General features: G+C 40.0%; 1 protein-coding gene across 3 annotated transcripts in view; it reads right to left on the bottom strand.

Annotated features, from left to right (window-relative positions):
- The window catches only part of NLK (nemo like kinase), a 141,931-nt gene that overhangs the window by 16,322 nt on the left and 98,457 nt on the right, over positions 1-27,152 (bottom strand). For all 3 annotated transcript variants that reach the window (XR_192168.2, XM_004593899.2, XM_058675536.1), the window contains exons 4-7: positions 15,611-15,717; positions 14,206-14,291; positions 7,076-7,285; positions 4,237-4,338 (exon numbers count right to left, since the gene is read on the bottom strand). Coding sequence is in view for 2 of the 3 variants with exons in the window: in XM_004593899.2 (XP_004593956.1) it covers positions 4,237-4,338; positions 7,076-7,285; positions 14,206-14,291; positions 15,611-15,717 (505 nt within the window). In the remaining variant the exon portion in view is untranslated. The remainder of the gene's footprint in view (positions 1-4,236; positions 4,339-7,075; positions 7,286-14,205; positions 14,292-15,610; positions 15,718-27,152) is intronic.

Here is a 27,152-nt window from a genome sequence, read left to right as displayed (position 1 = left end):
CCCAACAAATAATTTCAACTCTTTTTTTCCTATGTCTGACTTTTTTTAACCCATTAAGTCCCAACTTTCCAATTTTGCAAAAATTTCAACATTATTATTCATTCCAAAGTTAGCTTAAGTGGTATATTTATTGTTTAGCTTACATCTGTATAGGTGTCCTATATAGAGAATGATGGGACATAATGGGTAAAGGAGAAAAAAGCTAAATATTCATGTTTTTTAGCCTGACTTACAGCTGAGAGGCCACATATGACAGTTCTGGATGCTGGTATGGAAGCGGACATTTGCTAGGCAGGCTTCTGCAAAAGCTGTTGCCTACCTGCTAAAAAGGGCAGATAACGCCAGAGCTCCCTGTTGCCCTCATTTTCTTGCTTTGAAGAAGGATGTGACTTCTAGACAAGCTACAGTTATACTGGAACCATGAAGTGATAAGCTAGAATAGGAAGTCAACATTCCAGTGATGGTATGGCTGAAAGAGTGGATTCCTGCAGCAAGTCAGCTGCTATAGCAGCTCCAAACCACCTTGAAACTTCTTGCTTCTTTTATTCTTTTTGTTCTTTGTTTTAAAATTTACTTACTTAAAAGGCAGAATAACATAGAGGCAGAGATAGAATGTGTTGAGATATTTACTGCATTAGATCACCCCACAAATGGGCATGTAGCTGCTGCTCAGCCAGGGTGAAGCTAGGAGCTAGGAACTCCATCACAGTCTCCCACACACAAGTAGCATCAAAGGTCCACACACTTACACCATCCTGTACTGCCTTTCCTGGTGCATCAGCAAGAAGCTGAAAGGAACGCAGAGTAGACAGGATTTGAATCAAGTAAATGCCTATCTATTTCAGAAACCTTCCATTTTTTTTCCCTAGAGATACTTGGAAGCTAGGAATTTCATCAGGGTCTCCCATGTGGATGGCAGTGACCCAAACACTTGGACCACCTTCTACTGCTTTTCTCTGGCCACCAGCAGGGAGCTGAACCAGAGGTGCAGCAGAGGCTTACATGATGGCTCAGTTGGCTAATTATCCCTCTGCAAGCAACAGGATCCAATTTGGGTGCTGGTTTGTGTCCTCACTACTCCATTTCCCATCCAGCTCCCTGCTTGTGACCTGGGAAAGCAGCAGAGGATGGCCCAAAGCCTTGGGATCCTGCACAAGAAGCTCCAGCCATTGCAGAATTTGGGAATTGGAAGATCTAGGTCTCTTCTTCTCTCTGTAAATCTACCTTTCCAATAAAAATAAATAAATCATTTTAAAAAATTCATTTTTTTTGTTGGAAAGTCAGATTTACACAGAGAAGGACAGACAGAGAAGAAGGAGCTTCCCTGCCACAAGCAGGAAGCTAGAAGGGAGATGGTGCAGCCAGGACACGAACAGGTGTCCATGTGGGATCCCAGAGCATGCAAGGCGAGGATGTTAGCCACTAGCCTATGACACTGGGCCCAAAGTAAATAAATCTTAAAAAAAAAAAAAAAAAAGGTGGAACAGCTTGAATACAAACTAGGGCCCAAATAGAATGCTGCATCAAGGCAGTAGCTTTACCACCCAAGCCAGAATGCAAGCCCCTGGTGGTTTCATGTTTGCGAACAAATGAAGAAAGTCTGTCCAAAAATGAAGCCAATTATAGGGACCCAGAAGAGGACAGGAGTCAAATTCTTAGTCTAGAAAATCATATGAAAAGATGAATTCTTTTCAGGGTTTCAAATCAGCTAGAGCTCAAGGTTATTCAGTTACCTGACCCCAGAAGTCTCCTGTTTTGCTTATACCAATGAGAACTGAGCTTTAGTTTTAAAACCTTGACAAATATACTATGCACAATTATGTATATTAACACACAAGGAAATGAATGAGGCAGCAATCAGACTTTAAGATAATTAGATTTTCCTTCTATCTTTACTTTATAAAAAAGACCCAAACAACAGCATACACATCTGTTTTTACAGGTATATGTAAGATAAGTGAACAGAAACATGTCTGGAAAGACAGTCTCAAATTAATCCACAGGAGGCCTGGCTTGGGGGTGGTAGTTGAGGATCACTTTTAGTCCATGCAAGACTTTTATAAGGAGCCTGGTATTGTGGTGTGGTGGCTCGAGACACTGCATGCCTTGCTGGCATCCCATATGTGCATCGGGTCAAGTAAAAGAATTCATTTGCTCCAAGGACTGCACACTGACTTATGGTGCAGCAAATTACATTTTTGAGCTGTTCTAGACAGCAGGTAGGAAACTCCTCATGAAGACCTGTTCTTTCAGTTGCTGTATAGCAACATTTTCCACAGATGACTAATTAGCTGGCAACCATTAGTAATAACAGCTGGGATTCCTCTGGAGATGGAAGTGTGGTACCAAGATATCTGGTCTTTATCACTTTTCATTATTGGCTATCTTTAGTCAGGTAAGATTAAATTTCACTAATCTAATAAGGTCAGTAGAAGAGGAAAACTTTTTTGCTTCTAAGGACACATTTATCATGAGGTACTGATAAATCAGAGGATGTTCCTGACACTGGTCCAGAAGCAGAACATAGCAGATTTTGTTAGTTCCTTCTACAATGAAAATCTTGTAGGTCAAGACTTACAGTGTTCTTTTAAGGGCATCAGGGCCTCAAATGATTCTCAATTAGATACAATAAAAAAGATACGACCATCAGGGGATTATTTAAAATACAGATATACACTTCTCGTTGTTTTTAGGACAAAACACACTTTTCATTATTATCATTTACATCTGTGAATACACTCTGGAGTACAAGAATTACACAGCATGAACTACAAAGTGGGAAGCTAGGGCTTGACCAAATATCTGGCTAGTGATTCAAGAAAAATGTTAAACTCAGTCTCTCATTTGTACCATCAATTGGATTTTTTCAAGCTCCAACTCAAAAGAAGCCACAGGAGTTGGTATATAGTCTAGCTGTTAGGATGCCTAAATCCCACAATGGAGCTCCCTGGTTCAGCTATTCAGCTCTGGCGCCTAACTCTAGCTTCTCGCTGGAGCGCAACCACGGAGGCAGCAGAGATAACTTAGGTTATCCCTGCCAACCACACACCACGACAGACCTGGCCTGAGTTCCCATTTCACAGCTCTAGCCCAGCCCAGCCCAGTTGTTGCAGGGCATTTAGGGAGTGAACCAGTAGAAGGGCGCTCCTGCTGTCTTGCTCGCTTGCTCCTCTGCTCTCGCTGGTCTCTCTGCTTCTCAAATGGGGGCGGGAGGGAGGAGGGGGAAAAGGGCAAAACCCAGGAAAGTTAGTTGCTAGTTCATCCTGTCCAAGTCTTAACTGTTCCATTTCCATTTGTTTTTCCAAAGAAAAAGTTTCTTCTTTCTCACTCCTCATATCATTAAGCTTTTAATTCAAAAGAAATTAGGAAAATGTGTGTGAAAAATTCTGCTAAGTAACAGGGTTGAGATGAAAAGGATCCTCTTTCTCAGCAGTGACATAGCCAAGTCAAGTAATAATGATCAGTGCTTATCTGGCAGTCTCTCCTCATACTTATTTTCTAACAACATTCACATCTGATTTTGTGTTTATGCCAAGAGTATAACAGCAAACATTTCACTCCTCACAGAAATATGCAGCACAAAATACTCTGGCTCAGAATTTGGAAAGAACGTCTCAGCATAAATGGATTAGGCTATAATACGAGGTCAAAGCTCTATCTCCAGGATCCACACGTATCAAAAAATCAAGACACACAAAATCAGGGCCATTAACTAGCAAAGGTGCTACAAAGTTATGCAAAGATATAGGAGTGATCATATTCTTATGTTGTTGCAGAGAAAGATCTTCCATCCCTGATTTACTCTCCAAGTGGTTGCAAAAGCTGGAGTTGAGCTCATCAGTAGCCAGGAGCCTCTTTTGGGTTTCCCACATGGCTGCAGGGTCCCAAGACTTTGGACCATCCTCTACTGCTTTCCTAGGCCACAAGTAGGGAGCTGGACAGGAAGTGGAGCAGTAGGGACATGAACCAGTGCCTATATAGGATACAGGTGCTTGCAAGTAGAGGATCAACTAATCGAATCATCTCACCAGTCCCATATCTAATTTGTTTTAAAAATACTCAATATTCTTATATAAGGCTATGATTAAGAAACAAACAAACAAAAAAACCACAATAAAACCTGTAAATACTATTTTTTCAAATAAAGAAATTAAATAAACACAATACATTTTTCTACTGGAAGTGAAATTTTGCCCAGACAGGTGTTAATCAGATACAGATCCCCTCCTGTTTTACCTGCTTATGAGGACCCCTGAGTATGTGTGCCTTAGCGCCTTCACAAGCCGTCCTCATTGCTTCCAGTGATGGTGTGCCCAACAGATCTGTGATCAAATCCAACTATAAGGAAACATGAGACACAGATGGATAGTAAGCTCATGGAAACAACTTTATACTACTTATAAATCACAGCCTTAGAAATGAGGATCACGAATAGCTAACACATTAAAGTAAGCCCCACATAAAATGACAGGAGTCCCTAGTTTCTCTTTTTTGCCTACTAACAACAAAAGACCCTCAAATGTATGGCAAACAGGGTTCTCAGGGTAAAACAATTTAGGAGCCTGTACTTCTTGCCTGTTGTCTAGATGTTAATTGTTCCTTTTGACTATTCAATGGATTCTGATGTTTCCAATGAATTCACGTCCATTAACAAGCCAATCCACAAATCAGTCCTTTTTGATTTAACAAATACTCAAAAACATTCATAGTTTAAATCAAAGCTAAACTTTTTTTGGTGTGTTTTTCTTCTTCTTTTTTTATTATTATTTTTTTTTATTTTAAAGCTTAACTTTTAATGTTTGGGTTAAGATATATCCTTTACATTCTAACCATGGTGGAGACCTATTACTCTGGCAGAGAAGTGTGGTATTTAGATAACAATGACACTGGGTAAGCTCACATTGAGCAAGTGGGCACAAGAGAGAGGCTAGTGCTCTTCACATAAACAAATCATTGTAGGTAGCAAACTCCCATCATCTTTCAGTAGTACCACAATTGTTCTAATGTCACAAACCTAAGTAACAATGATACTTCACTTAAATCATTCAGGAGGGAAATTCTGAAGTGGAAACTATATTTTTTGCTCTTACAAGAACTATGATACTTTTCTAGATAATGAAAGTTAATAGGCTTGCTTTCCACAGGAGTAAAAATCTATACATTGCCTTTCGGGAAAAGGACTTCTTCATATAAATGTACTATTGTAGGTGATACTTAGCAGACTCTAAAAGCATAAGCAAATGTCTACCTCACAGCAACTTTTATAAAGTCTACAAGGTGCCTCAGATACATGATGGAAACAATATGGACATAACAGTATTACCCACTTCCCTATAATCCCCGAACCTTTTTTTTTTTAACCGTAATTAACTATGTAAAGATTGTCAACAACAATACAATAAAAAAAAAAATTAAAAAAATAAAATCTACAAGGTGTCAAACTCACAGACAAGACATCATTTTATGAATACTTAGCATATCCACTTCTTAAAGAGAATGCAACAAAAAATAATTACTTCCAAATTAAACCCTGTTCCTATTTAAGATCTTTATTTTCATCTGCAAATACACGGAAAATATACAAGAGCTCTTCCTCAGTGGGTATGTAGGGCTGGTAAGCTCAACATCAATCCTTTTCTCTACAAATGAATCCCACTACAGTTGCTGCTCTTTCTTTCCTTCTCTTTTTATTTCGCTCTTTTTAAAAGATCTACCTTTTTTTTTTATTGTAAAATCAGATATATACAGAGGAGGAGAGACAGAGAGAAATATCTTTCATTTGATGATTAACTCCCCAAGTGACCTCAATGGCTGGTATTATGCCGATCCAAAGCCAGGAGCCAGGAACTTCCTCCAGGTCTCCCACAGGGGTGCAGGGTCCCAAAGTTTGGGCCGTCCTCGACTGCTTTCCCAGGCCACAAGCAGGGAGCTGGATGGGAAGTGGAGCTGCCGGGATTAGAACTGGCGCCCATCAGGGATCCCAGAACGTTCAAGGCGAGGACTTTAGCCGCTAGACAACTGCGCCGGGCCCTATTTTATTATTTTTTAAAGATTCATTTATTCTTACTGAAAAGTCAGATTTACAGAGATGGAGAGACAGAGAGAAAAATCTTTTGCCCACCTATTCTCTCCTCTTGTGGCCACAAGGGCCGAGGTGAACTGATCTGAAGCCAGGAGCCAGGAGCTTCTTCCAGGTCTCCCACATGGGTGCAGTGTCCCAAGGCTTTGGGCTGTCCTCGACTGCTTTTCCAGGCCATAAGCAGGGAGCTGGATGGGAAGTGGAGCTACTGGGACATGAACCGGTGCCTGTATGGTATCCCAGCATGTGCAAGGCTAGGACATTAGCCACTAGGCCACCAGGCTGGGCCCTAAACAACATTTTAATTATCTCCTGATGTTTTCTGCCATAATAATTTAGCCCAGAAAAAAGTTAGAAAAATTTAACCAGATTTGCGGAACTCAGCATTAACAATTTTACATCTGGGAGCCGACTGGAGTTGTGGTTTAGTCAGTACAGCTATCACTTGTGATGCCGGCATCCCACAGGAGTATGGCTCATGTCCCAGATACTCTACTTTAGATCCAATTCCCTTTTGCTGCACCCTAAAAAGTGGAAAAGACCTGGAAGAAGCTCCTAGTTCCTGGATTTCATTGGGAACAACCTTGGTTGTTGTGACCATTTGGGGAATGAACCAGCAGATAGAAGATCTGTTTCTTCCTTCCTCTCTGTACAACTCTGCCTTTCAAATAAATAAATCTTTACAGCTTTTTTTTTTTTTAGTAATTGTAGTGCAAATTAAGTCAACAAATACATTCACTTAGAAAGAACAGAGGACATCTGCCAACTGAAGATTATACCTGTGCAAATTTTACTGTAGAGCTTGCTGCATATATAGTCAACATTTCTTTTAATGGCTTACAAGTTACAAAATGAGTCTCTCTGTAATCATCAGCTTTCCAGACTTTAAGTGAATCTGACAGTATAATGAATGCGCCCAAGACATTTGTGTAAGATGGGTTTTTCTTTCAAATCTTTAATAGAATGAAAAACTACTAAATTAAAATGAAATCATACCTGCTGAATGGGACTCTGTGCCTGAAACAATATTCTTCGTCCTAGTAGTTCTGCAAAGATACATCCGACAGACCAGATGTCAATAGCATTGCTGTAATGACGGCTGCCCATCAGGATTTCCGGAGCCCGGTAATACTGAGTAACAACTTCCTGAGTCATATGACGGGATTCATCCAATTCTTCAACTCTAGCCAATCCAAAATCACAGATCTAAATGGGAAAGATAATAAAAACATTACCAAGCCGAAAATACAACCATAAATGAACAGTAAAACAAAACAAAGCACCAAAACCTGACAGACTTTTGAACTTTGAAACATTTAATGATACAGGTAGAGTACACTTTTACCTTAAATGACAAATCTGGTCATAAACATCACTATTTCCATAGAAAAAGATGCCTGTTAAAAATATTCGTCTTGGGCCCGGCGGCGTGGTCTAGCGGCTAAAGTCCTCGCCTTGAAAGCCCCGGGATCCCATATGGGCGCCGGTTCTAATCCCGGCAGCTCCACTTCCCATCCAGCTCCCTGCTTGTGGCCTGGGATAGCAGTTGAGGACGGCCCAATGCTTTGGGACACTGCACCCGCGTGGGAGACCCGGAAGAGGTTCCAGGTTCCCGGCAATGGATCGGCGCGCATCGGCCCGTTGCGGCTCACTTGGGGAGTGAATCATCGGACGGAAGATCTTCCTCTCTGTCTCTCCTCCTCTGTGTATATCTGGCTGTAATAAAATGAATAAATCTTAAAAAAAAAAAAAATATTCGTCTTAGGTCAGGTACTGTGATGCAGGGGTTAAGCCACTGCCTTTGATGCTGGCATCCCATACACACACCTGTTCAAGTATTGGCTGCCTGCTTCTGATCCAGCTCTCTGCTAATGTGCATGGGAAAGCTGTGGAAAATGACTTGAGTGTTTGGGCCTCTGCAGCTAGGTGGGCGATCTGGATGGACCTCTGGGTTCCTGGCTTGGCCTAGTCCAGTCTTGGTTGCTGTGGCCATTTGGGAAGAGAACCAGAGTACAGAAGATCTTCCCTCTTGTTAGTTCCTCTCTGCTGTTTCACATAAATAAATAAAATTGTAAAAACACTTCACTGTTTTCAATTGACAACTAAATTTAAAAAGTTAGCTGAAAACATACTTCTAGGTTCAATAATCTACTTTAAAATTTTTAGTTTTATTGGAAAGGCTGATATTCAGAGAGGAGAAACAGAGAGGAAGATCTTCTGTCCGATGGTTCACTCCCCAAGTGGCCGCAACAGTTTGGAGTTGAGCCAATCCGACGCCAGGGGCCTCCTCCAGGTCTCTCACGCAGGTGCAAGGTCCCAAGGCTTTGGGCCATCCTCAACTGCTTTCCCATGCCACAAGCAGGGAGCTGGATGGGAAGTGGAGCTGCTGGGATTAGAACCAGCGCCCATATGGGATCTGGCACGCTCAAGGCGAGGACCTTAATGGCTGCGCTATTGCACCGGGCCCAATAATCTACTTTTTAATATAGGGAGATATGATAAAGGAGTCATATATTTATTTATTTTTATTGCAAAGTCAGATATATAGAGAGAGGAAGAGAAAGGGGAAGATCTTCTGTCTGATGATTCACTTCCCAAGTGACTGCAATGGCTGGAGCTGAATTGATCTGAAGACAGGAGCCAGGAACTTCCTCCAGGTCTCCCACACTGGTGCAGGGTCCCAAGGCTTTGGGCCGTCCTCAACTGCTTTTGCAGGCCACAAGCAGGGAGCTTGATGGGAAGTGGAGCCACCAGGGTTAGAACTGGTGCCCATATGGGATCCTGGTGTGTTCACTGAGAGGACTTTAGCTGCTAGACCACCATGCTGGGCCCAAGGAGGCGTATTTTAAAGACCTAGGCTGACACTATGTTATTTTTTTTTTTTAAGTTAATTTGAAGGAAGAATGCTGAGGGAGGAGGGACTGGGGAGATGTCCTATCCTTTTATTTATTCCCCAAGTGGTCACAATAGCTAGGGAGGACCAGGCTGAAGTAAGCAGCCTGGAACTCCACCTGGATCTCCCATATTGGTGGCAGGTGTTTAAATAATCAGGCCATTCTCTTCTACCTTCCTGGATGCATTAGCAAGAGGCTGAGTAGCTGGGACTTGAACTGGGACCCCGATATAGAATGCCAGCACTGCAAGTGGCAATGCCATGTCAGCCACAATGTCCAGCATCATTAAATATAGTACAATTTCTTTAAGGTTTAGATTTCAAACTAAGTCTTGCTGAATCCAGTGCTAATGAGGTACTTCAAAAGGTCTACAAACATTTTATCCAAAGTACACACAATATTCACACCCTGATGTGTGCATGTTAAAGTGAAGCACAACAAAGAACACTGAAGCTACTAGGTATAGTCATTTTTTTTATACCACAAAATATTTAATTGAGCAGTTGCTATATTTCTAAAACTTGTTACAGTATGTTAGAACCTGGAGAAACAATAAGAAAGACGTGAACTTTATATAGACCTACTAAAAAACAAACAAACAAACAAAACGCTAGCTAATTCTGTTTAACTGAAAAGAATACTAAGTTTGCCAGGCAAGCCATTAGTTAACAGTATACATACCATGAACAACTATTGTTTATTTTAAAAATTAGCATTTTATTGATACTGGGCAACCAAAACACAAAAACTAATAGTATTGGCATTAAGATCAGTTAGTAACAGCCATTTAAGCTCCATAGCTCTTGGGTGGGTACCATGAATCAGCTGTCTAATCCCCCACCTACAAGTGCCAGGATCCTATATGGGCACCAGTTTGTGTTCTGGCTGATCCACTTCCTATCTCGCTCTCTGCTTGTGGCCTGGGAAAGCAGTGGAGAATGGCCCAAATTCTTGGGACCCGGCACACAAGTGGGAGACCCAGAAGAAGCTCCTGGCTTCGGATTGGCTCTGCTCTGGCCAGTGCAGCCATTTGGGGAGTGAATAGAGGACGGAAGATCTTCCTTTCTGTCTCTTCTCTCTGTAAATCTGTCTTTGCAATAAAAATAAATAAATCTTTCAGCTCCATTGCTCTCTTACTGATTAACTTTACAAGTCAGTGTTATATAAATGATGAGAGTTCCCAGATTACCTTGAGGTACTAGGTTAAGATTTTATTTTAAAAGATTTTATTTGATGGGCCCGGCGGCATGGCCTAACGGCTAAAGTCCTTGCCTTGAACCTGCCAGGATCCCATATGGGCACTGGTTCTAATCCTGGCAGCTCCACTTCCCATCCAGCTCCCTGCTTGTGGCCTGGGAAAGCAGTTGAGGATGGCCCAAAGATTTGGGACCCTGCACCCGTGTGGGAGACCTGGAGGAAGAGGTTCCTGGTTCCCGGCTTCTGATCGGTGCACACTGGCCATTGCAGCTCACTTGGGGAGTGAATCATTGGACGGAAGATCTTCCTCTCTGTCTCTCCTCCTCTCTGTATATCTGACTTTGTAATAAAATAAATAAATCTTAAAAAAAATTTATTTGATAGCTTTAGAATGAAATTTGAAAACTATTTTCAAGAAAACAAAAATTTACCATAAACTTTTGGCAATACCCTTCTGACTAGAATTTCCTGTATCTGGATGTAGCAAATGAATTCATGTGAATACATGTGCAGATAACTCAGTATGAAGAAACTATCATTTCTTTATTTGAAAGGGAGAGAGACAGATACCAAGAGATTGTCCACCTATTGATTCACTCACAACATCTGGGGTGGAACGGGTCAAAGCCAGGAGCTTAGGACTCAATCTGGTTCTCCCATTTAAGTGGCAGGAACCAATGTACTTCAACTATGACTTGCTGCCTCCAAGGTATACATTAGCAGAAGCCAGTGAACTGGAAGCAGACAGGGCTCAAATCCCGGCACTCCAAGATGCTTCAAGGAGCTTTTAACCACTGTGCGAAATGCCTACCCCTGAAACCAAATCTTTAAAACTTAACAATAAAGGAAATTCTAGACCACAGAGAAAAATTATACAATAAAAGCATATATCAAGTCCTCCTCAGGGCTAGTGTTCACATTCCACATTAACATAAATATTTAAAGATTTACTATCTTTTTAAAAGTAAGCCTTCCAAGATCTATCAAAGCAGCAGAGTAGAATTTCAATTTGTTCTCATCTGTGTGTTATGTATTCATAAATGAAATTCTTTTTTAGTTATCCATTCATATAGCCAGAAGTTACGGTACCATAATAGAAGCATGAAAATGAGTTTTAAGCAGTCAAATAAGACAGCATTGGCTTGAATCATCATAAGACTGAGCTGATATGAATAGAGCAAAAAATTCCAATAGTTAATGGTTTAATTTTTCTTTACTTTTGTAGTCTAATAAGGATAAGTTATAAAGCTTTTTCTAAAAGACATTTTATTTGAAAGGCAGATTTTTAGAGAGAGGAGTGACAGAGAGAGAAATCTATCTACTGGTTTACTCCTCAAATGGCTACACAACATCTGAAGCTGGGCTGTCTAAAGCAAGGACCCTGGAGCTCCTTCCAGGTTTCACATGTGAGTGGGGGGTCCAAGGACCTGGGCCAGCTTTTGCTGCTTTCTCAGCCACATTAACAGGAAGCTGGATCAGAAGTGGAGCAACTGGGATTTGAACTGGTACCAAAATGAGATGATGGCAGCACAGGTTGAGGCTTAAATTACTACATCACAGACCTGGACCCTATCAAGCTCTTTTTTAAAAGTGAAAAAATGGAGGCAAGCATTGTGGCACAGCAAGTTAAACAGCATATTTTAAAGCTGGCATTCCTGTTGGAGTGCTGGTTAAAGTCCCAGTTGCCCGGCTTCCCATCCAGTTTCTTACTAATGTGCCTGGGAAGGCAGTGAGTAACAGCCCGGCTCCATGAGCTCCTGCCACCTGCCTGTGGGACGCTTGGATGGAGGTCCAGGCTCCTGGTTTCTGTCTGGACCAGTGCCGCTTACTGCATCCATGTCATGAATGGTCTGCTTTTCAAATAAACACATCATTTTCAAAAAGGTAAAAAGTGGGGGTAGGTGTTTGGCACAGGTGTTAAGAAACTGCTTGGGAAACCTGCTTCCCATATCAGAATGCCTGTGTTCAGGTCCCAGCCAGGATCCCGATGTCAGCTTCCTGCTAATGTGCACCTTCTAAAGCAGCTCAAGTCCTTGTTTTCCACCCACATGACACCCAGACTAGGGTCCCAGCTTAAGCCTGGTCCAACTCTGGATGTTGTAGACATCTATGGAGTCAGCCAGCGGATGGAAGATCTCTGTCTTCACCTTTTAAATTAAAAAAAAAAAAAAAAAAAGAAAATAAAGTTTAAAAAAGTAAAAAGTTACAGGAGGATGAAATCAAAGATGTGTGTAAGTAATATTTGCTTGAATAGTTTTTGGGAGCAATTACTTTCTTTGTGGAAAAAAACCTAAATTGTAATAATCAGCTATTTCATGGAAAATATGAAAAACAGGTTTTTAAAAGTTATGGCTCTTCAAGGTAATAATGAAGAGAGAATTTTCATTACTAAGCAGTATAAACCTATCAGCTTTTTAAAAGTGAATTGGTTTGTTCAAAGTTTTTAAAATTAAAAAAGAAATTTATTTACATACTTGGCTTTAATACTTAGTTTAACTGCCACAACCTAAGTAATAATGATAGCTTTGATTACTGCTAAAGGAGGTAACATTTAAGAAAATTTTCTTTCAAATATATCAGTTGAAGTCTAAGAATATTTACTGTGCACTGAAACATCATGTAACACAGTAGTTACTCTTGAGTAACCAGATTGTTTTATTTTTCTATTTGGAGATGATACCACTTTAGGAAGGCCCTTATGTCTAATTTTCATGATGAAGAAAAATATTGGTGGACCTCTCATTATTCTGCAGTTGTGCATCAGAGGCAGAGAACTACATGTAAGTGATTTTGCTGCATTCCACCAAAAGACAACGGGTGGTGTTGCTAGGTAGAGAAGTCAAATTGGTGACTTGAGATTTTGGGACAACTGAATATAATCAATCCTAATATCAATTCCTCTTCAGGAAGTGTCTGAAGAGTAGTTACTACATATTGTGGAAATACATTTGATAGATGCTTAGCATCATCACTTTTTTTTTAAGATTTATTTATTTCTTATTACAAAGTCAGATATACAGAGAGGAGGAGAGACAGAGAGGAAGATCCTCCATCCGATGTTTCACTCCCCAAGTGACCGCAACAGCCGGTGCGCGCCGATCTGAAGCTGGGAACCAGGAACCTCTTCCGGGTCTCCCACACGGGTGCAGGGTCCCAAAGCACTGGGCCGTCCTCAACTGCTTTCCCAGGCCACAAGCAGGGAGCTGGATGGGAAGTGGAGCTGCCGGGATTAGAACCGGCGCCCATATGGGATCCTGAGGCACATTCAAGGCGAGGACTTTAGCCGCTAGGCCACGCCGCTGGGCCCAGCATCATCACTTTTTAATGTTTCTGCTTCCTCCTTTGCTATTTCAAACAGCACATAGGAACGTTAACAGCACAATGTAAAGTCTTCCCAAAAGCCATACTTCATTTTCATAGAAACAGAAGAAACACACAGACTAGTCTTCGAATATTTTTTCTGATTTCCTATATCCTAGAATAATGAAACAATCTGAAGTGACCTTGTCTGTTCTTTGAGTGACATTAATTCCAATAATAAAAAGATTTCATTTTATTTGAATGATTTTCAGAGAAAGAGAGAGACAGAAATTCATCCCAAAGCTGGGAGCCAAGAAATAGGTCTTGGGTGCAGAGGCCCAAGTACTTGGGTCATCTCTCCTGCTTTCCTGGGCTTATTAGCAGGCATTGTAAGTGGAGAGCAGGAAGTCAAGCTACTGGCCACCTGCGATGCCAGCACCAAAAGGCGGTGGAGGACTTACATTCTATATCACAGTGCTGGTCCCCCATAATTTCAATTACTGCATTTCCAAAATACAGGCAAAATATCTTTAAAACACCCAAAAACAAACAAAAAACATGAGCCAAGATAATAGGTAAGTTGCGAAGGCTAACTAGATACTGCTAGAGGAGAGTTCATGAACTTGTGGTAGTCATGAGAATAAACTATTTCTTCTATAAAGAAGAAATACAAAGCCTTCTTTAAGCTTGATATTCTTATTTTTCTCACACATGTAAGTACACTAAAAAAGCTACCTTTAAAACACAGTTGCTGTTCACAAGCAGATTCCCTGGCTTAATGTCTCGATGTAAAATGCCAGCTGAATGGAGATATTTCAAACCTGAAATAATAAAAATATTTAATAGCAGATATTTAATTATTTCTATTTACTCAGTTTGGAAACAAACAGGATTTAAAACTGTTCCCTAAACTGTAGGATGAAGATTATTAAAACCTCAGAAAACTGCAATTCTGCCAAGTAAAATATCATCGAAAGTATGCACACCTTGGAGATGATGTCTATATTTCAATGGGTTACACAGGCTTAAGCAGGCAGAGGCTTCTCCGGCACCAGCGTTGAGAAGGACCACACCGATGCCCTAGGCTTGCTCATCACCGTGCCTACTAGAGCTCTGTCACTGCCTCTGAGTTTCCATGAGCAGGGAGGTGTTCCCAGCACATACTTACCTGCTCTGACACAACTCAGTAAACGCCCAGGTTTGTTGCTAGTATTCTTTATCACGGAGATTCAAGAGATTAATCACTTTTAAAATATTTTTGACATGAAAGACCAGAGGTTTCAACACTGCTAAAGGTCACAGTGTCATGTTCGTTTTTTTTTTTTAAATAAAATGTAACAAATTATATTTTTCTCAACTGTAAAAAAGCCAGTACCTTCCCCATTTCCCTCTGCTATAGAGTATTAACAAAGCTGTTGGAGGTGAATATTCTAGCTATAATACTAAGTGCTTTAATTATTTTTTCAAATGTTTTGATATCTCTACTAATCTATTGATTCTATGAATTTTGTGGGGGCTGAAAATATTTTACATGTTTTAATACAAAATATGTCACTGTGTCAGCTTTCAACAATCTCCATTTGTAACACTCCCACTGGTGGCCAGAAGAGGCATCAATAAGGTTGGCCCAAATAATTCCTTAGTCAAGTCCATGCTCTCAATCAGAAATTCTGGAGTTATTTAACTGTCTATCAGTCTTACCCATCAGCTTTGGTTTTAAGGACCATTTTGTTTCTCTAGAGTTAGACTCAGCTACAGGTGCCAACATTGTGACAGGTCTACATGGCTTCTAGGCTGAATGACATCCATATGGGATATAGCTGCTTTTCATTTAGTTATAACATGACAAATTACTATTCTGTTAAGCATTCACTGTTTAGTGGATGTGTAATTATTCTGCTTATTTACCTTTCTACATTAATTCACTCAGTTGTCCAACAAATTTGAGAGTCTCCTCTTCTATCACAGAAAATAAGTAAATTTGGCCACCCTTTAAAAACGTTTTATTTACTAACAGGTATATAACAATTATGAAATACACTTTGCAAACCAAAAAAGGAACCTTAAAAGATCAAATGAAAAACAAAACATTTCACTTGTATCATGACACTGACTTTTGCTTCATAAAGAAAAATCTTACCTCGCAAAATTTGATAAAGAAAAACTTTGACATGATCTGAGCTGAGTGGTTGAGGAGACACGATAATTTTATGTAGGTCACTCTGCATCAATTCTGTGACAACATATCTTGAGGTTTTAAGTTAAGGAGAGTTCAGAGAATTCAGCCTGCAATTCTTTGAAAGTAGTTACCAGTTCTAAAGAGTAACCTTGACTCTCAAGACTGGAAAAGTTTATGAAAATAAACCTTATACATAGTATAACACCTCTCACAAGGTAAAACACTGTCAAAATAAAGTTCGTATTTAAAAGTAGAATAATCAAATGATTTTCTTATAGTCAGCATTATAAAAGAAAACCAATTGTAAACATTTTAAGTATAAGCTAGGCAGGAAAAGTGTGAAGACCAAACAATTGGAGGTGCTACTGAAGTATTCAAACAAAAGGCGCTAGTGATCTCACCCTAGGATACCATGACACTCAGAGCAAAGATCACAACCAACTCATCAGCTGTGGTACTATCTCCAAACACGTAAAAGATCACTTCAAATTCAAGCCTCTATATAATCTTATCAAGCCAAGATTTTTAAAACTTTCTTATACAGTTCAAGGTTGCTATGTCTCCCACTCCCACTATTTGCATCCCCACAGCAGACCAAGGCTAGAGCCCGAGAGCCAGGGAGATGACTCTAGGTTTACAACAGTGTCAAGAGACATGAAAAGAATCGGTTTTTGACCTACGCAGAATGGACGAGATTCACATCTGAGCTGGCCAACAATGAAAACCTCACTAAGTTTGGGTGAATTTTTTGATTGTAATATAACTTTAAGACAATTTCTGATGTAATGTCCTAGCAAAAACAAGTAGAAAAAGACCTAACTGGGGAACACAATAGTTGAAAACTTCTTGTCATTTCTGTAGACTCACTTCTTTCTCCCTCATTGGTTGCTCTAAGTCTCCACTGTTGGTCTTGGCTCCTTTCCAACACATTTTAAAAAAAATATTTAATGATTTTATTGAAAGTCAGAATTACAGAGAGAAGCAGAGACAGAGAGGAAGATCTTCCATCTGCTGGTTCACTCCCCAAGTGGCTACAATGGTTGAGCTGAGCCAATCTGAAGTCAGGAGCCAGAAGCTTCTGGGTCTCCCACATGGGTGCAGGGTCCCAAGGCTTTGGGTGGTCCTCTAACTTCCCAGGCCACAGCAGGGAGCTGGATGGGAAGTGGAACAGTTGGGACACAAACTGATGCCCATATGGGATCCCGGCTCATGCAAGGTGAGGACTTTAGCCATTAGGTAACCGCACGGCCCTCCTTTCCAGCACTTAATGCTGAGATGCCCCAGGGCTTGCTTCTCCATGCTCTTCTTGAGTGCCAGGATCCAGTTTCACACATTTAAATAAAATCCAAGCTGGGGCCTCTGAAATTTGTATTAATCTCTAGGTAATCCGCCTCAATTCCATTTATATACCAAGCTGCTTCTTTGTATCCATTACATATGGGCTGCCCATTGCTTTCCCAGACCACAAGGGAACTAAAAAGGAAGTGGAGCAACCATGACACTAGGGTGCCTATTTGGGATCCTGGTGTTTGCAAGGTGAGGATGTAGCCACTGAGACGTTGCGCCAGGCCCCATTTCTTTCTGTTTTAGCTTCAAAGTTCAGAATTAGGGTAATTCTTATCATGTCTGGTCCCAGACCCTAGATTTCTAAAAGAGAGCAGCTGGCATATGTCTTTAATGGTTTGTGTTTATATACTGACATTTATTATAAAGAAAATAAAACTTTAAGGTTAGATATTTTAATCTTGGTTTTTATCATACAGTTTCTTTCCAAAAAAATGCATTTTACCTCATAATGAAAAGTAAGGAACTGGGACTGGCATGCATGATTCCTTTATGGTCAGTTTTTGGTCACATGTTACAACTGTTTAATAAAATGATAAAATCGATTCATCTAATTTTTGGAGGCATTTCACAGAATGATCTTTTAGGATGAAGGCCAAATTATGTCACTCCTGGGCAAAAACTTTCATTTTATTTCCTTACAACAGCTTTACAGGGTCATATATAATCTGGCCTTCCTACCTTAATAACATTTTTTTCCATCACTCTCCTCCTGGCTGAAAATGCCAGGCACACTCCAAGTCAAAGGCTTCTACTTCAACTGGTCCCTTTATTTGGATTTTACTTCCAGACACCTATTAAGTCAACTCTTCCATTTCTTTTGTATTTTTGCTGAAATACTGTCTTTCAAATTGAGGCAGATGTTGACTATCTAATGCTGTATCTTGCATTCCTTACCCAAATGCTAGCCCCAGCGCATTTTTTCTTCTTCCATTAGTACTAACCATACCATCCTAATTTATCTTTAAATGTTTACTCTTACTTACAGTGCCTGCATTCAGTAAAGTATATATATCTGAATGAATGAACTAATATACTGAAGCACCTAGGAAGTTACACTCCACCAAATATTTTACAAACACCAGTTCATCTAATTTTCACAGCATCTCTGTAATAATGTAGAAGATGGCACTACCGGTTTATCATGAGAAAACCAAGGCCAAGAAAAAGCAAGCCAACTGACTAAAGTTCCACAGAGGCAAAGTTTATTTTAAAAATATTTATCTATTTGAAAGTTACACAATCTACCATCTGCTGGTTCATTCAGCAAATGACAAAACCAGAACAGGCAGACTGAAGCTAGAAAGCCAGGAAGCTGGAGTTGTTTCAGGCTTACCATATGGGTGGCACAGGCCCAAATACCTCAGCCACTTTCTGCTGCTTTTACCAGGCCATTATATGGAACTGGATTAGAAGTGAAGCAGTCAGGATTCGAACTAGCATCCTTATGGATGTAGTGTCAGAGGTGTTAGATTTACTCATTTACTTGCTATCCCATAACCTGAGCTCCAGCAGAAGTTTAAATCTGACCACGCTTAAAATTGCTTCAATGGCATTCCATGATTTTAGATAATTTTTAGTTTTTCCGCTTTCTATTTGCTTTTTGAGCAATATTTTTTAAAACTAAGAAAGTTCACTAAATGCTCACTGTGTCCTTTATAGACAAATTTCAGCAAATAAATGCATAAGCAATGATGGGGGGAAAAAAATCGACATTCTGCAGTCTGTGAAATCAAGGATCCAGGCCCACCAATGCCTCATAAAAACATCCAAAAAGAATAAGAAAGAGTCTGACATCAACTTAAACATTTCACAAAGTGGAAAAAGACATTATAAACAGCTGATAATATGCACCACTGCCTACAAAGTATTCATGCCCAAGAAAACAATTTGATTATAAGCAATTCTCCATATTCAATTACCAGTTTACTAGAAATATGGGGAATGAGAAAACAAGACAAAAAGCCACAATTGGTCAAGCACAGTGTGGTCCATTCTTTATGAATACAACATCTGTGGACTTTGTTTAGATCCTAAATAAAAGAGGGGAGTTTGAGGTATTAAGAAATTAGCTAACTTTGTTGGGTACAATAATGGCATAATGATATATTTAAAGTTCTTTAGCAGTTAGAAATGTATACTTATGTGTTAAAAGGTAAAATGTTTGGGATCTATTTTAAACTACTCCAGCCCTCTCTTCCCTCTCTCCAGTATAAAAATGTCTGTAGTAGTATTTGTCTAATTTCATTACAGAAAACTAGGGAAATAGAAAGAATAGAATACAAAAACTTGGATCCAGGCCTGGTGTGGCAGACTAGTAGCTAAAGTCCTCGCCATGAACGTGCAGGGATCCCATATGGGCGCCGGTTCTAATCCCGGCAGCTCCACTTCCCACCCAGCTCCCTGCTTGTGGCCTGGGAAAGCAGTCGAGGACGGCCCAAAGCCGCAAGAGGCTCCTGGTTTCTGGCTTCAGATGGGCTCAGCTCCAGCTGTTATGGCCACTTGGGGAGTGAATCAACACACAGAAGACCTTCCTCTCTGTCTCTTTTCTTCTCTGTATCTGACTTTCCAATCAAAATAAATAAATCTTAAAAACAAACAAAAAACCCCTTAGAATCCTTTCTTTAAATTGATCTGTTCTTTTTGATGAAAATGTTACACCTTTATATATTAAAACATATTGGAATTAAAATGCACACATGACTTTCAGCCTGCTCTTTTAACAAAATATAACCATATAAATAAAAATGGTCTAACAAAGCAAGATTTTTATGACTGTACAGTGTTTTAATGCATGGGTTGAAAAGCCAGTATTGTTGAAAATCCAAGATACTGATTTTTTTCCACTTTTAAAAAACCCTGAAATATATTTTAATTTTAATATGATGTAGATATTTTATTAATTATTCCTCAAAGCTGATTTCTTGACATGGAATTACAAGGTCAAAGCAGGAATTTACCTTTGTGTGTATATGCACGTGTGTATAATATTTAAAATACCATGAACATACTTCCATGGGATTATGTATTCTTTGGCACAATACTGTTTAAACAGTGTTCCTTTTTTTTTTTTTTTTAAAGATTTTATTATTATTGGAAAGCCGGATATACAGAGAGGAGGAGAGACAGACAGGAAGATCTTCCATCCGATGTTTCACTCCCCAAGTGAGCCGCAACGGGCCGGTACGCGCCAATCCGAAGCCGGGAACCAGGAACCTCTTCCGGGTCTCCCACGCGGGTGCAGTGTCCCAAAGCTTTGGGCCGTCCTTGACTGCTTTCCCAGGCCACAAGCAGGGAGCTGGATGGGAAGTGGAGCTGCCGGGATTAGAACCGGCGCCCATATGGGATCCTGGGGCTTTCAAGGCGAGGACTTTAGCCACTAGGCCACGCCGCTGGGCCCAACAGTGTTCCTTTTTGCAGTGTGTCATGAACTGAGTGATCCCTATCCCTAGAGGTTTAGAGCCTAGCAGTGTTCCACAATAACATACTCTTAAGAGCTTCCAGCTGTACAGCAGTGATTTATGTAGGATCCCCGAGCAGATGTAGGTCCTCTCCTTCGGGGTAATCCATTCCTCTTGGAGGGATGTAGGGAGAGAATGTCAAATCTATCTTAGTACAGACAGGCTACCAGGGTTCTGATGAGTCAGAGATACCATAGCTCCTCGTTTCCAGGAAATAAACATGTAGTGCCTTGAACGGGAAGGGTTAAAAATCTAGCATCTTGCTACCCATCCTGTATTTTGGCCCACCTGCATCCTTACTTTCTGAGGCACTTGATACTTCAGTTTCCGAGTCTTTCTCATGTTATACACCAAGAATCAAGCAGTTTCTGCAGTCTCGTTACTGCCCGCTTGGATGTCTACCTCTTCCAGCCTGAAATTCTAACCCTTTATTGATGTTTTTAGGAAGACTGGGAAAAGGAATGGTAGTAGAGATTTATGTTCTATCAACTTTACCTTTTGACTAAAAACTAGTTTACATGCTTATCTGCCAGAAATAAGAGAGTTTTAAAAAGTTCTCGGAAGATGGATTTTTTTTTGCATAAAGAGCCATTCATTTATTTGAAAGACAAAGTTAGAGAGAGAGATATCTTCCAACCACTGGTTCAATCTCACAAAAGGCCTCAATGGCTAGGGTTGGGACAGGCCGAAGCCAAGAAGCCCTAACAATTTGTTCCAGGTCTTTCATGGGGACAGCAGAGGCCTAAACATCTGGGCCATTTTCAACTGCTTCTCCAGGTGATTAGCAGGGAGTTGGAACTGAAGTATAATGACCAGAACATGGACCCATGCCCATATGGGATGATACGACTGCAGGTGGTGACTTAACCCACTGTGTATAGCAATCTTGGCCCTGAAGAATGGAATTCAAAGACAATGCACATTTTCCATGAATTACCTTTTTGAAGAGCCTCTCACATAAAAAATCGCAGAAAAACAAGAGTAAGAAAAACTGTTTGTATCCTTTGCTCAATTTTCTGCTAGGGTGATAATTTTAAATTTGTAAAGACTGTTTCTTATACTAAGCCTACTTATCCTCTTGTATAGAGTGAACATGTTTTCCTGCTAGAAAAAAAGTTATGGTATTTCTTTTTAATCATAAATATAAATATTGTTGAGCTGTACTGGTTCCAGAAATCTCAAGGACCAAAAATAAACCAAACAAAAAACCAAAAGTGGCAAGTTACACAGAAAAAAAATCCCTCCAAGGCCATACTATTAGGAGGTGATGAAGTCATTAGGGCAGAGATTCCACGAATGGGATTAGCTTCCCTATAAAAGGGGGCTTATGGAAATCTTGTCAATCCTTTTCACCATGTGGTTGAAAACTGGTGGTTTTACACACAAACCAGAAAGTGCGCCCTCACACATGAAATCTGTTGGGATCTTCATTTTAGCCATCCTGCCTTCTAAAACTGAGAAATACTGCTTGTAAGCTACCCAATTTATTTATTTAAAGATTTATTTTTATTGCAAAGTCAGATATACAGAGAGGAGGAGAGACAGAGAGGAAGATCTTCTGTCTGATGATTCACTCCCCAAGTGACCACAACGGCCGGTGCTTTGCCGATCAGAAGCCAGGAGCCAGGAGCTGCTTCTGGGTCTCCCATATGAGTGCAGGGTCCCAAGGCACTGGGCCATCCTCGACTGCTTTCCCAGGCCACAAGCAAGGAGCTAGATGGGAAGTGGAGCCGCTGGGATCAGAACCAGCGTCCATATGGATCCCGGCGCATTCAAGGTGAGGACTTTAGCTACTAGGCCACGCCGCCGGGCTACAACTACCCAATTTATGACATTTTTGTTATAGCAGTCCAGATGAATAAACACAGTTGTCCACCTGAGATTTTACTCACCAAAAATTGCTGAAGAAACAGTATGAAATACTTAGCTGTATGTCACGTCACTCATTTTAGCTGACTTTACTGACAACTTCTTTTGCATTCACTCTGACTAGAAAGGTGTTCCACGGATATGAAGAGCAGGATACCCTCTGCTGAGCTTCAAAAAGCTTACAAAACTGGTAACCAAGTGACAGCTGGTATGAAAGTAAGCACCAGGGAGAAAACATTTTAATTTTCCAGTCATCCGGTTGAATTCAGAGTGCTGCCACTTGGAAAATTTGCTTTGACTTACAAAAGGAACAAACTGATACAAAAGCCCCAAACAGAGATTAAGTATGAAATAATGTCATGTGCCTTTTTAAACACAGACTATATTTTCAAGGAAAAGTAGAAAAATGAAAATACTTCTAGATGGAATGGGTACTGTTCTAAGTAGTTTTTTTTTTTTTTTTTTTAATAATTATTCACTTTTGAAAGAAACTGTGACACTTAGCACTACTACTAGGTGGTTGGTGTTTATCCTCAATCTACCAGACTCAAAAAACCCAACAATTTCATATGGTTTAACTTAACAGAGGAAAGTATTACCCAGTAAAAACAACTGAAAAAGTAAGGCTTTCAAAATGAATTCATGATTACAAGCAATCAATTTTTCCACATTAGCACCACATATACTGTACGTATGCATGCAGTTTCTCACAACGTATTAACCAGTAGATATTTGCTTTGTTAAACACAAATAATTTTATCATTATGTCAAAATCTTTATTTAGACTTCTATTATTTAAGAAATGGGCATTTGAAAGAATGTTACTTTTGTAACATTCATTTGTGTCTCTTGAGATGATAGGCTGGGTCACAAAATAGGGGCAGGTTAGCAAACTCTAAATCACAAAGTTCATGACTAAAACACCAAGTTCCCATCTACCATTGTCTCTTACTTTTGTGCAGAAAGCCATTATCTTTTAAACATAAAAGACTGAAACACCCTCACCGAGTGATTAAATCAACCATCATTCAAATAATCTATTTTGTCATGCTTTAGTTTAGGACAGTAAAATTCTTAGGGGGAAATACATTTTTTTCCGTTTACAAATACAGCATTTTTTTTCATAGAAACATCTTCACAAACAGGCAAACCTGTTACAGTTTTCTCTGATATATAATTCCCAAATTTGAAGACTTAAAAATATAGTTATAAAAATTTGGAAGCAACACATATTACTTTATAAGTTTTCTGTTTTATTGTAGCAGAAATTCTCTGAAGTCTCAATCTCCAGCATAATGTCTCCCAGATGTCTCAACTAGTTACCATGCCAACTAAAGCAGCTTAAATTAAATGAAGGTCTGAAAAAGCACCTGCATCACTCCAGGTCTGTCTGGCATTAAATAAAGCTCTTTTGACAGGGACTCGGAGGTGCCATAAACTTGAACAGCATCTATCTGATTACTATTTCTGAGTAATTGAATGAGGGTCTCCACACAAGAGTAAGAAAAGGAAGTTTTTCCGCTTTTCCGGTCCTTCTAAATCAGACAGCCTCTCCAACAGCTGGTGCACCCACACAGTGGGGCCAGTGACATTGTGATGGCCTCTAAAGTTACCACTTGGAAAAGAGAAACTATAGAGCCAAAGTCAGGACTTAATTAACCATTTCCCCTATTAAATACTATGATTACAAACATGATGGTTGAAATGTACCGTATGCAGTATGCCTGAGTGATCTGCGCGGCACCGCTACCCGATAAATCACTGCTGATTGCAGCAATTAGTTAAGTTGCTCTATAAAATATGAATTTCAAAATGTACTGATTTGCCTCAGAAAAACAAATGATGCAAATGAACAATTAGCTTAAGGTGCCTAAGAGAAGCAACATTATCTGTGTTAATTTATTTAAAGTTTCTTCACTGCTTTCTAATATTAGTCACTGGAAAACATCATTTAGCAGAAATACAAACGTGGACTTAAGAGCAGTGATGTGATCTACCCACCGTCACTTTTGTGAATGAAATGTCGGGATTAGCTAGTTCAGTGGTCTCTGTATTCCACCAAGTTGTTTCCCATTGTAAGTCTGTTCTTCCCAGTTATTCATCAAATAACTATCACAGCACATGGATTATTTTAAAATTAGACAGTTGAATTACAATCTTTAATTTATGGGCTATGCGAGGTAAAATGGACATTAGCCTCTTCTGAAGCTATGTGCTACTTAATGCATCATCTTATTTACTGCTAATAATACCATAATTTGTAACTATTCCAATAAAACCCAATGGAAGCTAGGACAGTTTAAGCTACTTTATTGAACAGTGTATTCAAACATAGGTTGTAATGACCCCGATTTTCACAGAAGAACCATCAGATTGAGCAGCCAAACACTGATAAACCTTTTGCCAATAACTAAAAAACACAACCATTAAGAAAATAAACTCAAGTCGCAAGTTTTTCCTGCCTCCCTCCTTCTATCTAGATAATAACTCTGCTCAAGTCCTTGCTCTCTTTTACCTTTCTTTAGCCAGATTATTTGGAATCTCACAATCAAGACATATTTTCTCTGCCCTTATAAATCAGTTCATATTTCCTGTTAACTTAAAAAAAGATTATTTCTAAATGTTATTTCATTTGAAAGGCATATAGATAGAGATTACAGAAAGATTCTCCATCTGCTGGTTCAGGTGGCCAATGGCTGGAGCTGAGCTGATTCGAACCAGGAGCCAGGACCTTCTACTAGGTCTCCCACATAGGTGCAGGGTCCCAAGGCTTTGGGCCGTTCTCTGCTGCTTTCCCAGGCCACAGGCAGGGAGTTGGGTGGGAAGCAGGGCAGTAGGGATATAAACTGATACCCATATGTGAACCCAGTGCATGAAAGGTGAGGATTTAGTTAATAGGCTGTCGTGCCAGGCCCATATTTACCTAATATTTTTAATAAAAATTTTTTGAAAAAATTTATTTTTATTGGAAAGTCAGATACACATAGAAGAGGAGAGACAGAGAGGAAGATCTTTTGTCCACTGATTCACTCCCCAAGTGGCTGTAATGGCCGGAGATGCGCTGATCTGGCCCGTCCTATTACTTTTAAAAATGAATATGACAAACTTAAAAATTAAACATTTTGAGCTTGGCACAGTAGCCTATCAGCTGAAGTTTTCGCCTCGCATGTGCTGGGATCCTATATGGACGCCGGCTCTAATCCTGGTGGCCTACTTCCCATCTAGCTCCTTGCTTGAGGGTTGGGAAAGCAGAAGAGGACAGCCCAATTTGATTCCTGCACTCATGTGTGAGACCCAGGAAAAGCTCCTGGCTCCAGGTTTTGGATTGGCACAGCACCGGCTGTTGTGGTCACTTGGGGAGTGAATCAATGGATGGAAGATCTTCCTCTCTCTCTTGCACTCTGTGTCTTTCTAATAAAAATAAATCAATCTTAAAAAATATTTTACATGAATACATACATGTATGGAGTCTTTAGTTTGCAGAAAATTTTGCTATCTTTTAATTCTATCTTTCTACAACCGTTTCAAAATATATTCACGGGCCCGTAGGCGTGGCCTACTGGCTAAGGTCCTCACCTTGAACACGCCAGGTCCCATATGGGCACCGGTTCTAATCTGGTGGCTCTACTTCCCCATCCAGCTCCACGCCTGTGGCCTGGGAAAGTAGTCGAGGACAGCCCAATGCTTTGGGACCCTGCACCCGCATGGGAGACCTGGAGGAAGTTCCTGGCTCCTGGCTTCTGGTCGGCATAGCACTGGCCGTTGCGGCTCACTTGAGGAGTGAATCATCGGACGGAAGATCTTCCTCTCTGTCTCTCCTCCTCTCTGTATATCTGACTTTCCAATACAAAAAATAAATCATTAAAACAAAACAAAACAAAATATATTCACATGTGCTTGTGTCTGTGTGTATACAAATGGGTTACAGGAGTCGAGGATCAGTTGTATATATGTGTATGACGGGGTATTAATCACTTATCGGAGAATGGAGAAAAATGTCCGAATTGGATTGCTGGATTATAGGACAGACCTCTGACGGGAGGCTAGTTCCCAAATTAACTCAATTTTCACCCCTTTTTCAGTTAAAAATCTGGGTATTTAAACACACTAAAGTATGCAACCATTTCTGGGTTATAAATAAAACCAAAACGACATGACATTCTTTACAACAATGCACACCACTATAAACAGCTGAGATGTAAGTACAATGTGCCCAAACAGAAGTATGCATGAATTCAGAAACTGTTCTAAACCAGAATAAAAGTACTCAATTCCACTGTCCATAACGTTTTTGAAGTATCAGAGTGTAAGTAAAACGTTCTACTAGATTTCCATGAAAGTTGTTAAAAAAAATGTCTTCATGAAGGATAAAATTTGAAGCAGGAAAAGCAAAAACACGCATATTGTCAGGACCAAAGGAAATGAAGTGGAAACATTTTAGAGATACTAATATGGGGGAGGAGGGGCAGAAAAGAGCTGGTTTGAATTAAAAGCAGATTTGAATGATTTTCTCTGATGCAAAAAGAATTATGAGTAAGATGACTAGGAAAATAATCTATAGCTTTGTAGCTAGCTAAAATTCACCTGTAAGCTTGCCCTGACCTTTTGCTTCAATCAACACAAATTTTAACTGTATTATAATCAACCGTTGTTTAATTTACTTCTTATGACTTTCCTATTTTAGAAATAATGTTAGAATACAGAATAATCAACTTCATGCCAGGAATCCTGTCAGAGGTAATTCTGCAGAGAAAGTTACACAGACACAATGCTGACATCAAACTGTGGCCTTCAGTTATGGGTAAGATGATTGAGTCCTTTTTCTGTGT

This window comes from Ochotona princeps, chromosome 17 (assembly GCF_030435755.1).
Source record: "Ochotona princeps isolate mOchPri1 chromosome 17, mOchPri1.hap1, whole genome shotgun sequence".
Classification (NCBI taxonomy): Eukaryota; Metazoa; Chordata; class Mammalia; order Lagomorpha; family Ochotonidae; genus Ochotona; species Ochotona princeps.
This window is presented reverse-complemented; position numbering and strand designations above follow the sequence as displayed.